At 34.8% G+C, this 18272-nt stretch overlaps 1 protein-coding gene and 1 non-coding gene across 3 annotated transcripts in view; one reads left to right on the top strand and one right to left on the bottom strand.

Moving 5' to 3' along the window:
- The window catches only part of PCDH19 (protocadherin 19), a 201433-nt gene that overhangs the window by 142040 nt on the left and 41121 nt on the right, over window positions 1-18272 (bottom strand). For both annotated transcript variants that reach the window (XM_049766591.1, XM_049766590.1), the window contains exon 3: window positions 2973-3031. In XM_049766591.1, coding sequence (XP_049622548.1) covers window positions 2973-3031 — 59 coding nt within the window. The remainder of the gene's footprint in view (window positions 1-2972; window positions 3032-18272) is intronic.
- On the top strand, window positions 16457-16589 carry LOC125999781 (small nucleolar RNA SNORA51). The gene has a single exon (XR_007492251.1). It is a non-coding gene; the product is annotated as a small nucleolar RNA SNORA51 (small nucleolar RNA).

Below are 18272 nucleotides of genomic sequence, written 5' to 3' on the forward strand. Positions count from 1 at the left end.
CCCGTGCCTTCCAGGAGCTATTTCTGAGCAGACAGCCAGGAGTAACCCCTGAGCAACGCCGGGTGTGACCCAAAAAAAACAAAAAAAAAATTGACCATCAGTTTTAGAATTTTATAATGTCGTGTTTTATGTGCGAGTATATGGATCCTCGAGAAATCTGTCATGGCAAAAATAAAAAAAAACTTCCAAGCATTGCTGTGAGCTATCAAAACACAGTTTTCATAATTATATCACTCTCATTTTATATTTTCGCACATTTTACACATTAAATGTTTAATCTCTGAAAAACCACAATCCCAAATGTCTTTTATATCATTTTAGGTAATATACATGGTCTAAATTCAGTTAATTCCATAAATTGCAAGGTCATAGTCATTTTCTGAATATGCTGAGGCTTCCAAAACAAAGCCTGGCGAAGCAGAGAGATAGCACAGTTCTTAGGGTTTTTGCATTGCACACAGCTGACCTTAGTATAATCTCCGGCTTTCCGTGTGCTCCCTGAGCCTGGTCTTATGGACCCTGAACCTGGTCTGTTTGTGGCCCAAAACAAACAAACAAAAAACACCCCTACTCCCCCCCCCCCAAACCAAAACCTGGCTAAAACTCAGACATTCCTAAGTTTTGATGTATTTCTTTTTAATCAAAGTTGTCCATGACTAAAGCATTCAAGATTTTTTTCAGGCACTATCAAGTATAGATTGTGTTTTTAGTTACATGTGTATCAACAATAAAATCCAATGCAGTCAAAAGCTGAGATTTCTAGTGAGTCCCAATGCTTTTGTGAATAAACATAATCCCCAAAGCTAAATTTTAAACATAACTTTTCATTTTAACTCTGCTTTTTGAATTATATAGTGCAGGTTGGCTTGAGAAAGTTAGGGTCATCTCACTTGGAGTCTCTTTTCCCTGTCAAAATATGACAATCAAGCCCAACTATCAATTTAACTTGGTTTTAGAATTACCAGGTACCCAGAGTAAGCAGAACGAAACTGGGAAGACAAGTCACTATTTTCGTCAAGAGTTTAAGAAGAAATGAAACTGAAATAAAAGTACTGAAGCAGAAAATAAGGCTTATTTTTCCTGCAAAGTTAACAAATACATAAAAAGGTTTTTATCAATTAGATTATTTCAATTTATCATCTTTTCTTTTTACTTATTAAAATAAATCATTAAAAATAAAAACATAATACTTTGGTAACACTAATATATCTATTTTCACATAATTAACAATTACCACTATGGCAACATGTTATCCCAAACCAATTCTGACAAACATTGCAGATTTTCAGGAGTTAGTGCAGTATTATGAATTAAATTAAAGTTGTTTTACATTGCAGGCTAGTTGATTACTCAAGTCATACTCTTCTAGTGATGTACATTTATGGATTAGAACCAGAAACTTAATACAGTATTCACATCTTCTATATCAAAGCTTTAACATACCCAGCTTGTTTTTTATAGTCCATTTGTGTTGTTTTAACAAACACAATGAGAGATCAATTTGAACCAGTATAATCACTAAAACATTTAAGAGTTTATGTGTGTGGAATAGTAATAAAATCATCATATGAGTTGTAAAATATCCAGGATTTTTTTTACAAAAAATTTATTTCCTTTTACAAAGTTCACATTTCACTTAGTTTATATCTCTAGAGAGCTCCCTATATTACCCTATACTGCTCACAATTGACATCTTGCATACAAAGCTAATATAGACTCATTCTGGGAAGGATTCAAGTCTATATTTTCATATGTTGTGGCTCTATGATTAACTGAATTATGATCAATAAGTCACACAAATCTCAAATTTGAATGTTTAAGTTGAAACTATTCTAAATATTTTAATGATTGTAAATCAGTAAAATATATTTTCTCCTCTTGTCTATAAAATATTAAAAATAAAATTTAATCTACCTGTTATTTAAGTATATATAAATGATTTCAAATTTGAAAAGAAATCCTTAACCTCACTGGAAATTTCACATAAAAATATTTAAAGGTTGGGGCCGGATTGGTGGCACAGCAATAGGGCATTTGCCTTGCACACGGCTGACCTAGGATGGATCACAGTTCGATCTCCCAGTGTCCCATATGGTCCCCAAGCCAGGAGCGATTTCTGAGCTCATAGCCAGGAGTAACCCCTGAGCATCACTGGGTGTGACCCAAAAACCAAAAAAAGAATTTTGATATCAATGTGTTTGTGAAAGTAACTTTTCTAGTATTAGAACCTAAGTCATCACATAAAGCTAATTTTAGCAGCTAAGGTATGTAGAATGTTTGCCTTGCATGCATCCAATCAAGGTTAGATCACCAGCATACAGTCCTGTAAATCCTGTCAGGAGTAACCAGTGAGCTCAGAGTTAGGAGCAACCTTGAACATAGCTGTATTATAGCACCAAAATAAAACCAAGCTAAATTTAATATTGTCCTTTTGTTGTTTGTTTGTTTCAGGATTACATCCAGTTGTACTCAGGGCTTAATCTTGGCTCAACTCACAGGAATCACTGTTGACAAGCTCATGGGACAGGAATTGAAGTGGGTCTGGTTCATAGGTAAGGCAATGCCTTACCCACTACTACAGCCTAATTTTTTAAACTTGTATATATGCAAACAGTTAGATATAAAGAAACAATATAAGTTACTCATAGTGATTTTAAGTGTTTATTTTATACACTATTTGCAAAATATTTCTCAAAAAGTGTACATTAAAATTGGAAAAAAAGTGTATCATTAAAATATTGACTGGGGCCAGGAATGTAACTCAGTGGTAAAGTTCATGTTTTACATATATGAGGCATTGAGTTTAATTCTAGAAACCATAAAATAAAAGACACAATCCCCCAGTCTAATATCTACCCAATCCCAAGTAATATGCCCACCAAAAGTATTCCTTAAGTTTTCTGTGAAAATAGAAGAAATATTTTAAAAACATAAAAATTTAGATGTAGAAATAAACAAGAAAACCAACATACCTTTTGATTAAATGTGCTCGGCTGTTCACATAGTTGGATTCAAAAGAATAATTTTCAGTCTGCAATGGAAAAAAGTAACGTGATTCAAAAGAGTCATCATCTACTAGGGGTCATTATTCTACTATGAAAAAATCAGTGAATGGAAATCAAGATGTGAGAACCATACTTTGCAATTCAGACTTCTACAGTTTTGGTGGCTATATGTAGGGAGCTTTCACCTACCGACCAAGTTCAACGTGACACAGATATCCCTTGGACTATAGCAAGCTGTTGACACTGCAGCTACATAAGGGGAAGACATAGTCTGTGCCAAAATCTTCACAGAAACTATTGGCTTTTCATTGCTCAGGGCCCATATGTTCACAAGAAATTCAAATATATTTAATAGCATTATATAATTAAGATGTTAAAATATTTATTCAATACATATAAAAAGGTAATTTTACTCTATTTTAATATCTGAGTTTCTTTACTTTTAAAACCTTTAGTCTTAAGCTCCAACTCAGCACTAGTTACATAACAATTTCTTCATTTGGCACATATGTAAAAGCAAAGTATTATGCCTAAAATGAGGTATGTCAATGTTTTTATATGGAACATAAAATTTGCAAATAAGGCAGCCTTTGCTACTATAAATGCACCATTAACAAATTTTTAGTGTTGTAACAAACTGTCTACCTCTTCATTAAAACAAATACAGACTACCTACCAAGAGCAAAAGTGGGAAATAGTTTATTAACATCCAGAAATTGGGGGAAAAGGGAAGCACAGAGAGTAAAAACACCAGAAAAACTAGAGATCGCTCTTAAAAAATGGATTTCTCCTTCAACACTAAATTATAATTCTCACTAAGCAATTATATAAATTGAAAACTTCCAAAACAGAGCTCCTCCATTCCCCTTGATTTTTTTTTTTTTTTTTTTTTTTGCTTTTTTAGGCCATACCCTGTGATGCTCAGGGGTTATTCCTGGCTGGATCCTGGCTTGGGGGACTATATGGGACGCTGGGGGAATCAAACTATCCTAGGTTGGTGAGTGCAAGGCAAACACCCTACTGCTTGTGCCACTGCTCCAACCCCTTCTCCTGCAATTTTATAGAAAATTTTTCTCATCCATTTAGACCTTCTGAAATTATTTCTCAGATTACCTAGAGAAGAAGACACAAAAGTTAACTAGTTAGTGATTACTTTCAGAGGATAATCTCTGAGACATTAACTGTGTTATGCTCTTAGATACTGCTTTTCCTTCCAAGGAGTAAAGAATTATTTAAAATTAGAAAAGAGGAACACAGCAACCATGTCTGCATTTGTGTCAATAGTCTCCATTTCTAGTCAAAATATGTGTATACTAAGACATGAAAAATTATTGATACATCTGGCACAGAACTAAAAGCTAGTAATCTCAGGATGAAAGGTAGGCCAAGCCTCCACTTTGCTGATACCATACCAGCTTTCCCAGCACCCACAATCACCTCTTTGCCAAATGTCCAACTTTACCACTCAAACAAGGAATTCGGTATGGACACCAAACTGACCAAAGCTCCAGTTATGCAGGCATTTGGTATTTGGGGTCATATCATCAAGATGTTTTTGAAGTGAGTGCAGGCAATCTATCACCAAATTCGCATAGCTCTAGAAGGCCAGGAAACGTAAACAATGTCCCCAAAAGCCACAGTATCAACCACACAACTTGGAATTTCTGGACCATGTAAAAAGTCCAAAATTTTTGATACTGACATCCCAGTGGAAGGCATCAGTTTAGACTCAGCGTGGATTAAAAACCACATTAAGTTCAGAAACAAAACAAGTAAGAACTAATAAAAAGAACTTAGTCAACCTACTGACAATGTCTTAATGACCTCATTTTAAGAGACAATGGTTTTCACAATTTTCCTTTTGCTCTAGCTTTTATTTTATTTTCTCTTTTTTTCTTTCGTTTTTTTCTTTTTTCTTTCTTTTCTCTTTATAAAATAATTTCATTACAATTTACATATAAACAATTTTTGATTAACTCTGTAGTACGTGGTCTTTAAGTAAAAATAATTTATATATATATTTTAAAAATTAGATAAGAAAAGATGGCACCACAAAGAGTGATGAGTTTAGTTAGAGAAATAACTACATTTTGAACTGTCCTAATAATGAGAATGTATGAGGGAAATGGAAAGCCTGTTTAGAGTACAGGCGGGGGTCGGGTGGGGAGGAGGGAGACTTGGGACATTGGTGATGGGAATGTTGCACTGGTGATGGGTGGTGTTCTTTACATGACTGGAACCCAAACACAATCATGTATGTAATCAAGGTGTTTAAATAAAAAAATAATAATAAAAAAAGAAAAGATGGCAGAAAATAGCAGAGTGCAGAGCCAATAACCAAATGAGCTTCATTGCATGAAACTTAACTACAGAAAATAAAAATCAGGTGGTAAATATAGGGTAAACGTAGGGGAGAGCATGTTAAAATGGAAATTATAGTCCTCCAATTATTCTAGAGTTAAACATATCTATGAACCCCGGTCTGATCAAAGAAGAGCTATACAATATACGCATTTCTTGCATCTAGATGCAAACCCCCCCCCACAGTTCATAAATAATTTGGGGTTTGTTGAAAGGAATATATTAGAATAAAAATCTCAAAAAGATCCTTTACTTTTTTCTTTCTTTAAACAATTAGTTTTGGGGCCAAACCGGAAGTTCTTAGGACTTTCATCTGGTTCTAGCTCTGTGTTCATGGCTAAGTCCTGGAGGGTTCAGGGCACCATACATGCTACCAGGAATTGAAACCAGTTGTGCCATGTGCAATGCAGGTTCTCTACAAGCTCTACAATCGATCTGGCACTAGGTCAGTTTATTTCTAATTTTTCCACAAAAGTATAAATATTTTGTTACAATATCATAATAGGCAAAAGAAGTATACTTAAAACTGCACTGGAAGTATACTGATAGAAACATTACTAAACTCATCAAGCAACAAGCATTTCTCAAAATAATTTATTATATCAACATAATAAACAAACACAGCTTTAGAAACTTTAGATAAAATAATTTTATATGACCTTTGTTCAGTACACAATTTAACAAGTAGAAGTTTTCTGCCCTTCTCACAGTTTTCTATCTAGTTTTGTGGTGGAAGTGTGAACTGGTATATTGTTTAGCTAAAACTCTATATTAAATATTGTAAATCACAGTATAAATAAAATTTATTTTAAGAACCAATGAAATTATTAAACACTAAATAATTCAATAATTAGTTTCATTGTATAATCTTATTTTTAATCTTTATTTAAGCACTTGATTACAGGCATGACTATAGTTGACTTTTAGTCATATAAAGAATACTCCCCTTTACCAGTATAACATTCCCATCACCAATGCCCCCAAATCTTCCTCCTCTCCCCCGCCTGCATTAGAGACAGGCATTCTACTTCTCTCACTTATTGTTATTGTTATGATAGTTCTCAGTGCAGTTATTTCTCTAAATGCACTCATCACTCTTTGTGGTGAGCTTCATATCATGAGCCAGTCCTTCCAGCCCTCATCTCTATTTTCTCTGGGCATTATTACAATAATTTCTTTTATTCTTCTTAAAGCCCATATATGAGTGAGACTATTCTGTGTCTCTCTTCCTCTGACTTATTTCACTCAGCATAATAGATTCCATGTACATCTATGTATAGAAAAATTTCATGACTTCATTTCTCCTGACGGCTGCATAATATTCCATTGTTTATGTGTACCACAGTTTGTTTAGCCTTTCAACTGTTGAAGGTCATCTTGGTTGTCTCCAGAGTCTAGCTATTGTAAATAGTGCTGCAATGAATATAGGTGTGAGGAAGAAATTTTTGTATTGTATTTTTGTGTTCCTAGGGTATATCCCCAGGAGTGCTATGGATGGATCATATAGGAGTTCAATTTCCAGTTTTTTGAATAATCTCCATATTTCATTGTATAATCTTATATAAATTATGTATGTAATTTTATGAGTTTTACTGCCCTCTTGGGAATGATAGAAAATAAAAGCAAAGAAAAACTTTATTTATTTTTCATAGCTCATAATGGAACACTTTTCTCCAGTTTTCTAAAGAAAAGGAATCCCCACTTGGAATCTGTATTTTATTTTTTCCACCTATTATTTTGCTTTCAATGCTATTAATAATGGTTTCTCATAGACATAATTCTGACACATTGTTCTCATCTCCCTTGCCTCCCTCAAACCCATACTCTACTCATCTACCCACCAATTCAATTGTGAGTTTCTTTATTATGTTATTTTTGAAACATTTTTGCTGTCTTGTTGCGTATCTTTAAGTCCCACATATGAGAAAGACCATTCTATGTCTTTTACATTACGGTTAATGTCACTCTAGTTCTATATATGTTGTAAATTGAATGATGTTTTTCTTTTTCAGATACACATATTATTCCACTCTGTATAAATACTACAACTTCTTAATATATTCATCTTCAAATGGGTATTTTGGTTGTTTCTATATCTTGACTATTGTACTAAATGCAGCACTGATCGTTGGTATACATAGATCTTTTCAATTTAATGATTTTGTGTTTGGAGAATATATGCCAAGAAGTGCTATTGATGGATTATATAAAAGTTCTAGTCCTACAGTTTAGAGAAAGGCAATCAATGTTTTTAGAGAGGCACATTTAAGACTTTAGAGCTACTACAATTGTTCTAAGGACAGAAATTTACCAATCTCTTACTAATAGACTTTTATGCGTGTTCTATTCCAATTCTAAGCCCAACAACATGTCAGTATCCCTCCATCAATATCCTACATTTCTCTTTCCCCACTATCCAGCCCACCTACTTTATAGAGAATTGTTGGGTTACACTTTATTTTATGTAAAAACAAGTTTATCCCTGGTTTCTTTGTATCTGTTTATTTACTGTAGTATATGAAAAAGTTTCCATAAGATTATTCTTGGAATTGTTGTATATAAAAATATTTCCTTAGGATTGTTCTGTGACTATTTCCCCACCTAGCCCTTCCAGGTGGGGGCGCTGTGGAGTTGGCAATAAATAGCTTGATGGACAGGGGAGAGGGGTCCTTTTGTGAAAGCTGTTTGCAGGCGGCAAGAGGATTCTCTCGCTCTCTTTGCCCAATCTTTTACACCCTATCCTTCTTGTCTGTGTGGATTATTATTTGCTGCGGATAAATATTACCAAGGTCTCCCCCCGAAAGGGGACAAGGGGTTAGGAAGTAATTTCTCATTCTGGGGACTGTTCTTGGATTCACAAATACCCAACAAAGGATTTGACAGGACAGATAATTTACAATTTACAACTTGATTTCACCCAATACAAAGATTGTCTTATTTGTAAACCTGTGTGGGTTTACTGTCCCACCCAAGGGTGATCTCAGCACTCAATAATAATGATAGTTCTGGAAGGCAGCAGTGGCTCTCCATACTAAGGAGAAGGCTTCCAGACTACATGTTTCACCCTCAGTCTGGTTTGGATTATTACTTATGCGACTCTGGTTCAGACTCCTTTGCCTGGGCTTGGAGATACAGTACAGGGAGTGATTTTACAGAGGATTTTTCTAATTTTTCAATTGAAACTATTGTGATTTACAAAGTTATTTATAGTTGGGTTTCATAAATATCATAAATATATCATATATATTTCATAAATATCATGTCCAATCCCACCACCAGTATTAACCTTCCTCCAACAACATTCCCAGAGTGTATCCCAAGCCACCATTCTTGTCTGCCAGTATAACGGCTCATTTTAAGTTTTGATAAAATTTGGGTTTTATGATTTCATTGTTGTTGACTCTGGCTTGGGTATTTAGTTCTATCCTTTTTTACATAACAATGCACCTGATGGGCCAAAGAGATAGCATGGAGATAGGGCATTTGCCTTGCATGCAAAAGGATGGTGGTTCAAATCCCGACATCCCATATTGTCCCCCAAACCTGCCAGGAGCCATTTCTGACCATAGAGCCAGGAGTAACCCTGAGTACTGCCGGGTGTGACCCAAAAGCCAAAAAAAAAAGTTACAAACAATGCACCTGAGATATCTTGGTCCCTATACCTCATCCTTCATATTTGTATTTCTCCTTCATTTCATTTATTTCCTTCTCCTCTCTATATTCTAGGGCAGTGATCGGCAACCTTCTTTTTTTCAACTGAGCCAAATCTCCCCAAAACCACGATTAAAATTTATTTTGAGAGCCACACAGGGCGCGTACTGACAGAGGCTAGGAGCCGAGTCCTGACTCCTGGAGCGGCTGCCCAGCACACAGAAGAGCCAAATTAAAAGCGTAAAGAGCTACATGTGGCTCGCGAGCTGCAGGTTGCTGACCATGTAAGAACTTTCATTTAAGCCATTGCATTTCTTCGTGCAGTTATTCTAAGTAACACATGTAAATAATACCATTCAGTATTTATCCTTTTTCTCCTGACTTACTCCATCTAACATATCTTTCAGTTCTATCCATGTTGCAGCAAATTGAATCATTGCATAATTCCTTAGAGCTGTGTAGTATTCCATTATATATATGTACCATGTCTTTATGATTCACTTGTCTATTTTGGACATCTAGATCAGAAGCAGTTTTATTTAAGTATTGTAGTGTAGGTCTGGTACTAAGAGCTGTATTGGCTTTAATGATTTGCATGTATACAGATATGTCACCTCTACATCAGCAATATGTCCAGGTGAATGAACCTGTGACTTCTAATCTGTCTTTTTTTTCTTGCTCCCTCCCTTCCTTTCCCTTATCCCATAGCATTTTCATTTCTGTCGTATAGGACAATGATGTTTATTTTATTAACAATATATCTAGATATTATAAAGTACTAGAAGCCAGTTGTTTGTGCTATTATTTTTGTTCAAGCTCTAATCATGTATGGCCTTGAAGAAATACTTAAACTTTTATGCTTTAGTATAAAAGTTATACTTACATATAGTCATTTTTAGAAATATGGTAACATATCTACCCTCCAGGCTATTGTATTAATTTACAGCATGAAACACATGGGGCATAGTAATTGACATAGATTATAAATCCAACTAATTTCCCCATTTCCTTCTCTTCTTATATTACTTTTATTGTTTTGGAAAAAAAGAAATTAGAGGTATTTATTTGTTATTAAAACCCATTATAGGGTCCTGAGCAATGGCATAGCAGTAGGGCATTTGCCTTGTACGTGCTGACACAGGACAGACAGCAGTTCAATCCCCCAGCGTCCCATATGGTTCCCCAACCCAGGAGAGATTTCTTTTTTAATTTTTTTATTTAAACAAATTTATTACATACATGATTGTGTTTGGGTTTCAGTCATGTAAAGAACACCACCCATCACCAATGCAACATTCCCATCACCAATGTCCCAAATCTCCCTCCTCCCCACTCAACCCCCACCTGTACTCTAGACAGGCTTTCTTTTTTTTTAATATTTTATGATTCTTTAATAATTTTTATAATTATTGTAATATAAGCAGGTTTGAAACAGTTTTAAACTTGCTTTCTTGTACACTTCACCAATGATTCCCTTAGGGTCAACTTCTACAACCAGTGTTCCTGGCACAAATTTCTGAATACAATGTCTTTAAGGCTACGGCTAAATTTGTGTCCAGAGTACTCTGTAGCTTACATTGCAGCAAGTCATGGTAGTACCTGTTTCTCATTAGCTCCATCTAGACACACTATTTTTTACTGCTTTTGATTTTCTAGCTGAAGACATTTTCTTACTTTATTATTTTTAAACTTTCTCCACTTCCTTGCTAGTTAGATAATTTGTTGCTCATTTATATTCTTTGTTAATTCTTTTTTTATAATATTTATTTTGATTATAGTGGTTTACATGTTGACAATAATATTTTAGTTAAATATTTACATAATATCAGGGGGGATTCCCATCACCAAATTGTCCTCCTTTCACCTCCGTTTTTGTCCTATCTCCCATATCCACCTCCCTCACCCTAGACAGGCTTTCTATTTCCCTTGTACATTCTCATTATTAGGATAGTTCGAAATTTAGTTATTTCTCAACTAAACTCATCCCTGTTTGTGGTGAGCTTCATGAGGTGAGCTATAACTTCCAGCTCTTTTCTCTTTTGTGTCTGAGAGTTATTCTTGCAAGAATGTCTTTCATTTTTCTTAAAACCCATAGATGAGTTTGACCATTCTGCATCAGGAGAGATTTCTGAATGCATAGCCAGGAATAACACCCTGAGTGTTACTGGGTGTGGTCCAAAAATCCAAAAAAATTTATAAAATTATTATTCATAGTCATTATAAAATTCTGAAATTCCTTTTTTGTAAAGAAGAGTTCCCTCTGAAATAAAATCTAATCAGAAAAGACAGTTTCAATCTTAACATGGCCCTTTGTCTTTCCTTTGTATCATAGTAATGAAAACAGCTTAATATGTCACGTATACAGAAAGAAATGTTGGAGTTTTTTGGAAGGAAGTGCAAACACATATTACAGGTAGTCCCTTTATCCTTTGAAAAAAGAGCAAAAACACCAGCAGGCAATGCTCCCCAAGGCATTACATTTAAAAGGCCTCAAACAGAATTAAAACTTGGAAAACCTCAAAGGGGCAGAAACTCAGGTAAGAAAAATTTATTACTTCCTTGTACGAGCAAAAGAAATGAAAAAGAAAATCAATACAACAAATAGATTAGAGAGCAAAGCAAGGAAGTTGTAGATGAGCAAAACTTAAAACAGAGCCCTGCCAAAAGTGGCATTCAGAAGAAATGTCCTTTGGGAACTCTCACAGGTGATTAAAATGAAAGCAGCAGCTTCAGGGAACCAACTAGAGAGCTACTTTTTTTAATGATATTTTCAGTGTGGTTTGTGTCTGCTGATTCTGAAATCACCAATAGCAGATTTCCTAAAAATAAAGTAAATTTCATTCATCTAAAAATTAGTTTTCTATTTAGATATTAAGACCTAAAATCATAAAATAGAGTGAAGAAAGCAAAGACAAACAATCTCTAATTCTGGCCCCCATCATGTACTCAATAATTTAATATAATGGCTAGGGAAATTAAAAAGCTATTAACATTAAACAAAGAAACAGTCATTAAAACAAAAAGTCATCCTACTGAGAGAAAATAGATACATACTTTATATAATCTATATAAATAGCAAGTAGGTAATTTTCAGTATATATAAACAATTCTAAAATCTCACCAAAAACAATCCCATTTTAAAGTGGGGAGAAGATGCAGAGAAATAATGTAGCAGATTAGGGGCTTGCCTTGAACCCGGATTCAACCTCTGGTATCACATATATTTACCTGAGCATTAATAGGAGTGATCCCTAAATACAGAGCCAGGATTAAACACCGAGTACCACCAGATGTGGTCCAAAATCCAAAAATAAAAAATGGGAAGAAGGCTTACTGTTGAAGAGAAAAATTAAAAATGTTCATCATCTCATATTAAATATAATGTTAATGAGTTATCACCCCATATCAATTACAATGGCCTATACCATTACTGTCTCACAAGATAAAATTTTGACTGGGGTATGAAGAAATCCTCCTACCCTTTTGGTAAGGATGTATATTGTTTCAATTATTACAGGAAATCATGAAGAGTCCTCAAATATTAAAAATAGGTCAACCATATGATTCAACAATCGCATTCCTATATGCCTATCAAAATAACACAAAAATAGGCCTGGAGAGATGGAATAGCAGGTGGAGCTCTTATTTTGCACTTGTAGAACCCAAGTTCATAACTGGGAACACAAAAGATCCCATAAGCACTGTAAGAGTAATCCCTGATTACAGAGCCAAGAATAAGCACCGAATACCACAAGGCACGCTCCTCACAAAATTGTAAAAATATTAATTTGAAAAAGATATACGTACAAATTTGTTTATTGCAACACTTTTACAAAAGTCAAAATCTAGAAATAACTGAATTACCTAATGGCAAATGATTGAACAAAGAATTTGGTATAAATACAATATAAAATAAATACAGCACTATTACTAAGCAATATGAATAGATAAAACTCTTGCATTTTGCAATATGAATGAAAAGTGAGGATGTCACAGTAAGTGAAATGAGCTAGAAGAAAGTCGAGTACAAGATGATCTCACTCATATGTTGTATAAGGAAACAAAATAAGGGAATTTGTACTGCTCAATGAAAACAAATCCTTAGTATCTGAAGAATTTAGGTTATTACTAAGGGAGGGAAGGTAATGAGAGTCCAATGAACTATGATAAAAGAATTATGTTACTTAGGAAGTGGGTCTGGTGAGGTAACATACAAACTTTGAGAGAACCACACCAGTAGAGTGGAAACCACTTCCATAATATTTGATAAGTAGTGTGAGACTGATTGTTAGGTTCCCAGTCCATTGGTACTGAGAGCCATGAAGGCTATACCTGGCAGCCGTTATAAAGTTGTGACTATGCTAAAGTGAATTCCATAGTTCTGTAATCTAACTTGTGACCCCATGCATGCTGGGCAAATGTTCCAGCTTTTTTTTTTAACTCTCCCTAACCTTGGTAACACACATTTTGAAAATGTGTGAAACTTTACCCTTTAATGCATATACTGACTTGCAAACCAATTTTACCTCAAAAAAATTTTTTTTTGGTTTTTAGGCCACACCCTGTGATGCTCAGGGGTTACTCCTGGCTATGGACTCAGAAATTGCTCCTGAATTGGGGGACCATATGGGACGCTGGGAATCAAAGCCAAGTTCGTCTTGGGTCAGCCACGTTCAAGGCAAATGCCCTACCACTGTGCTATAACTCTGGCTCCCTCAATGAAAAATTTTAATTAAATAGATTAACAAGAATAAAACTATCTTCAATTAAAAGGATAATTTTTAACTTTACATCTCATCTTTTAATACCTTGGGGAACTTGGGGTCAAATGACAGTTTTTAATTATCCTTATTAAAACAATTCATGATACTTATTTGCATGGCTGTCATGACAACTGCTTTGACTAGCTTGCCAAAAATAACTTAGCTGTCCATTCAAATAAATCTCTGATAATTACAAGTCTAGTTTATTGGGTTTCTATAATAATAATAATTAGTGCTTCTGTTAAAAATGCTGCACTAAACAATTTATGAATGATGCGTTTTGCATGGTGATTATGAGAGTCAAAGGCAATGTATAGAAAGTTCATCATGATGCTATTAATATGAAAGAGGGTATTAACATTTCTGGCAGTGAATGATTCAATTTTCTTTACAGCTAAAATGAACATCATAGGAAAAGTAAAAACTGTACTATGAAATGAGGCATGCATATCTAAGGAAGTACAGTGTTCTTGATTGCTTCTCTGAAGCTATAATCAATAAATTATGGTCACAGCTCTCAGACTCAAAAGGAAGTGAAATATGCAATTACTGAGTCGTACAAGTATATAGCCTGCCATGGGTGGTTGGGAAGGTAAGGTGGTACTGCATTACACATAGTGGGATCTCAATAAAAGTTTGGAAGCAGTATTTTGAAAACACAAGGTCTTTGTCAGGATGTACATGTTAAATCCTACGTATGCGAGAAAAGCCCTAGAAAAAGCAAAGCCCCTGACAAGTGATGAAGTAGGTGGGCATGAAGATCAATATTTTATTGTTCTAAAGAACAGTTCAATGGCTCAAATGGGTAGAATAACATCAAAATCCTCATTTCCGTACAAGTAAATCAATTTGATACAATTAGCATGGGAAATATTGATATATTCTCATTTTTATACACAACACATATATTGGAGGTTAGAAAAGACTAAATACATTGTAAAAACATTAGTCCTATCACCTTTCTTTATTTTCTTTTCTGTTCTTTGCCAGTGTTAATTATCAGCCAGTAACATCTTTTTACTATACTTTTGGTTTTCTCACAACCAACAATTAAAACATTGAAAAAAATACTTTAAGTGTAAAAACTTTAAATCAAAAGTAATCTTTTTGAGCCTGGAGAGATAGCACAGCGGCGTTTGCCTTGCAAGCAGCCGATCCAGGACCAAAGGTGGTTGGTTCGAATCCCGGTGTCCCATATGCTATGGTCCCCCGTGCCTGCCAGGATCTATTTCTGAGCAGACAGCCAGGAGTAACCCCTGAGCACCGCCGGGTGTGGCCCAAAAAAACAAAAAACAAAACAAAAAAAAGTAATCTTTTTGTTGAGTTTTTGCATCAAATAATTTTATTAAGTAAATTTCTTTAAAAAAAACTACATTTCTAAACCACAAGTTCACTACTTGCCATTTTAAGCTTCAGACTATAGTATAAATATTATTCATATCAAATAGATATTTGGCATTAAGAAAATGTTCTGATTGAGTTGAAAGAAAGAGATACAAAACACACGACTTTGTTCTCAGTAAACTCGATATTTTATTAACATAAAATGCAAATAAGGCTCATTTATTTGTAGCAATTACTTAAATGCTGGCATAATGTGAGAGTCTGGAACAATGTCTGGCAGGAGTTAAATGTTCCAGAAATAAGAAGCTAAAGAAAGAAGGAATTAGGTGACATTATCACTAATATGAGATGCAGAATTACTGGTTTATCACCAACTTGAGATTCTTGGGTATTAAGATAACAAGTAGTAGCACCAGGTCCTTTCTTTTGCTAATGGGAAACAGTGACTAACTTTACTTTGCATTACTTTTGTTTTCACCCCTTCAGTAATAAACAAACTGTATATTTTGTTGGCATCAGAAAACTTAAAAAAAAATAGTCCAATCTATATATAATGTGCGAGCATGTGATACAGTAAATAAGATACGGATTTTTATTGTATGCTGGCTAGGTAGCACTTAGTTTCACATATTTTTAATATCTTTCTAGGTATATAGGATTATAGGCATAAATATATTGAGACACAACAGCTTTATCACAATTCTACCAATAACTGAATTTAAAACTAATAAAATTTCCACTTTCACTCATTTATGCTGTAAATTTTCTATTTCATTGTGGACTAGAGTTGTAGCTACAGAAGCATTAAAAGCAACAAATTGCTTTTAATAGTGTTCTAAATATTCTAAATAGAGAATAAGTTGCTTGCCTTGAATGTGTCCAACCCTGATATGGATCCCTGACACCACTTATATTCCTTCTGAGCACAGAGTCAGCTATGATCCCTGAGCACCACAGAGTGTGACCCAAAATCAAAGAAACAAGAACACTTTTAATAAAAATAATGTACTAAATAGTAGACAGTTACTAGGGAAGTAGCAAAACTAAAATGTATTCAATATGCACATAGTACTTCTTTTATATACACTTCTCTGCACTTGTATCCACCCCAATAGACTAGGCAAAAATCATTCATTCCCCCATTCACTTTAGTAAAACTGCAATACTTAATAAGTACCTTGGTATTATTAATGCTCAAAATGGGGTAGGGAGGAAGGACACTTGGGTTATTGGTCATGGGAATGTTGCACTGGTGAAGGATATTTATTTATTTATTTATTTATTTATTTATTTATTTATTTAAAAAATCAAAAAAAATAAAAGAAAAGATAAGGCCTCCCAATTCTTACCACAGGCTGTGTTCTTTACACTGACTGTATAGAAAGAGGAGGTACAGTAAATGTACCCCATATACATCTCAACACAGGTCCTTTGCCTGGTCTCTTTTGTGAATTGGGGGACAAAATAATAAAAGTGAAACTGAATTGACTCAAAAGAAAGGGCATATATGATGACCTCTGACACTGAAGTATGAGAACAAAGCTTGTGGAAAACTGCAGTTACTCTTGTGCATGAGATGTGAATCTGCAAATGTATAATTAACAACCTTTCAACTGCCTATGAGAAAGAAAATTTGATACTACGTAGCATAAAGCACAATGTAAAACCAGCAGACCATGTAAGATAACCTAACCCTGCACATTGTGGAATGAAAATCCTGCTAAACAGTGAGATGTAGGAGACTGTAATCTGCTCTGAATGGAAGGCAGACTAGTAGAGATTGATGTAATTAGAAATGCAATGTACTTTAGGAGAAGTAAAACCAGATTGATCACTGGAAGTTTGTCTTGCTACAGAGTCACAAAAACAAAATGGATAACTATTTAGCCCAGGACTTCAAGTTTATTGAAAAAAGGGGAAGAAATGACCCTAACTAAGCAAACTCTTTTTAAATTGTTCATTTATAGCACACAAACTGTGAAGTAGTTTGGGATCAGTTCTTATTATGCTACCATGATATAAAAGATATCCAAGAGAAAGCAAGTTGGAGCACCCCTTAATCCATCAGAAAGAGTTGCTATGTTCTATGTTTTTTGTACAGAATATTGGTGTTTGCTGGTCTGAGAAGTTAGAATGTTTCTCCTTGAACTGCAAACATGCAATCTGCTCAAGTGAATCTCTAATATAGGTAAGACATCCTAGAACTCCAAAGGAAAAATCTGAAAACATTTTACTGAGAGATCATTCTGCATTTTAAATAACTTATTTCTCAAAGAAATTCTTTTCTAAACTCGCAAATATTAAAGAAATTTACATTAAATCGACCTTTCAGAACTATCACTATTATTTATTGAGGAGATATTATTGTCCCTGTTGCTTTACAATAGACAGAGTATGCTAAACTAACCTATTCTTTGTGTGTGGTCATCATTAGGAAACTCAATTAACATGCCCGCAATATAACTACCACCAGTCAAGCAATTCTTTGTGGCACTAGAATAATTTGAACAAACTAGAAAAAAAGTCGATCTAAAACCGTCAAAGGAGATTGTCACTATAGAGATAGAGAAATGTAAAGTGTATCAGCTTTTATGAAAAGCCTGTTCTTGGGGCTGGAGCAAAAGTACAGCAGATAAGGCATATGCCTTGAACATGGCCGACTCAGGTTCTCTCCCTAGTCCCCCAAGCCTGCCAGGAGTGGTTCTTCAGTGCAAAGCCAGGAAGTATCCCTTGAACTACTGGTTGTGTCCTAAAAGACAAAAAGCCTGTTCTAAGCTACAGACCTCCTCAATCCATGGAACTGGGCCCTGGTTGTCATCTCTGATTGAGTCACTGACACAAAAATGTCTGCACTTTCATCAGTACTGCTATGCCAAGACATCTTTAGGAAACTTAAACTATCTCTTCTGGGTCTCTCGCACATTATGCTCAAAGCTGTCACTTACACATAAGGATCACTCTCTATGACCAGTGACATTGGAAGCAGACTGCAGCTAGATTCTTTAACCTTGGGCAAAATGAACAGAGAACACATTTACAAGGAAATGGTACCCTGTAGACTTCTGCAAAAAGCAAAACCAATGAAGAAATGAACTTGGGGGAGAAAATGAATCCCACTTCCACCACCCCCAACCACAATATTTGCATT

This window comes from Suncus etruscus, chromosome X, assembly GCF_024139225.1.
Source record: "Suncus etruscus isolate mSunEtr1 chromosome X, mSunEtr1.pri.cur, whole genome shotgun sequence".
Taxonomy (NCBI): domain Eukaryota; kingdom Metazoa; phylum Chordata; class Mammalia; order Eulipotyphla; family Soricidae; genus Suncus; species Suncus etruscus.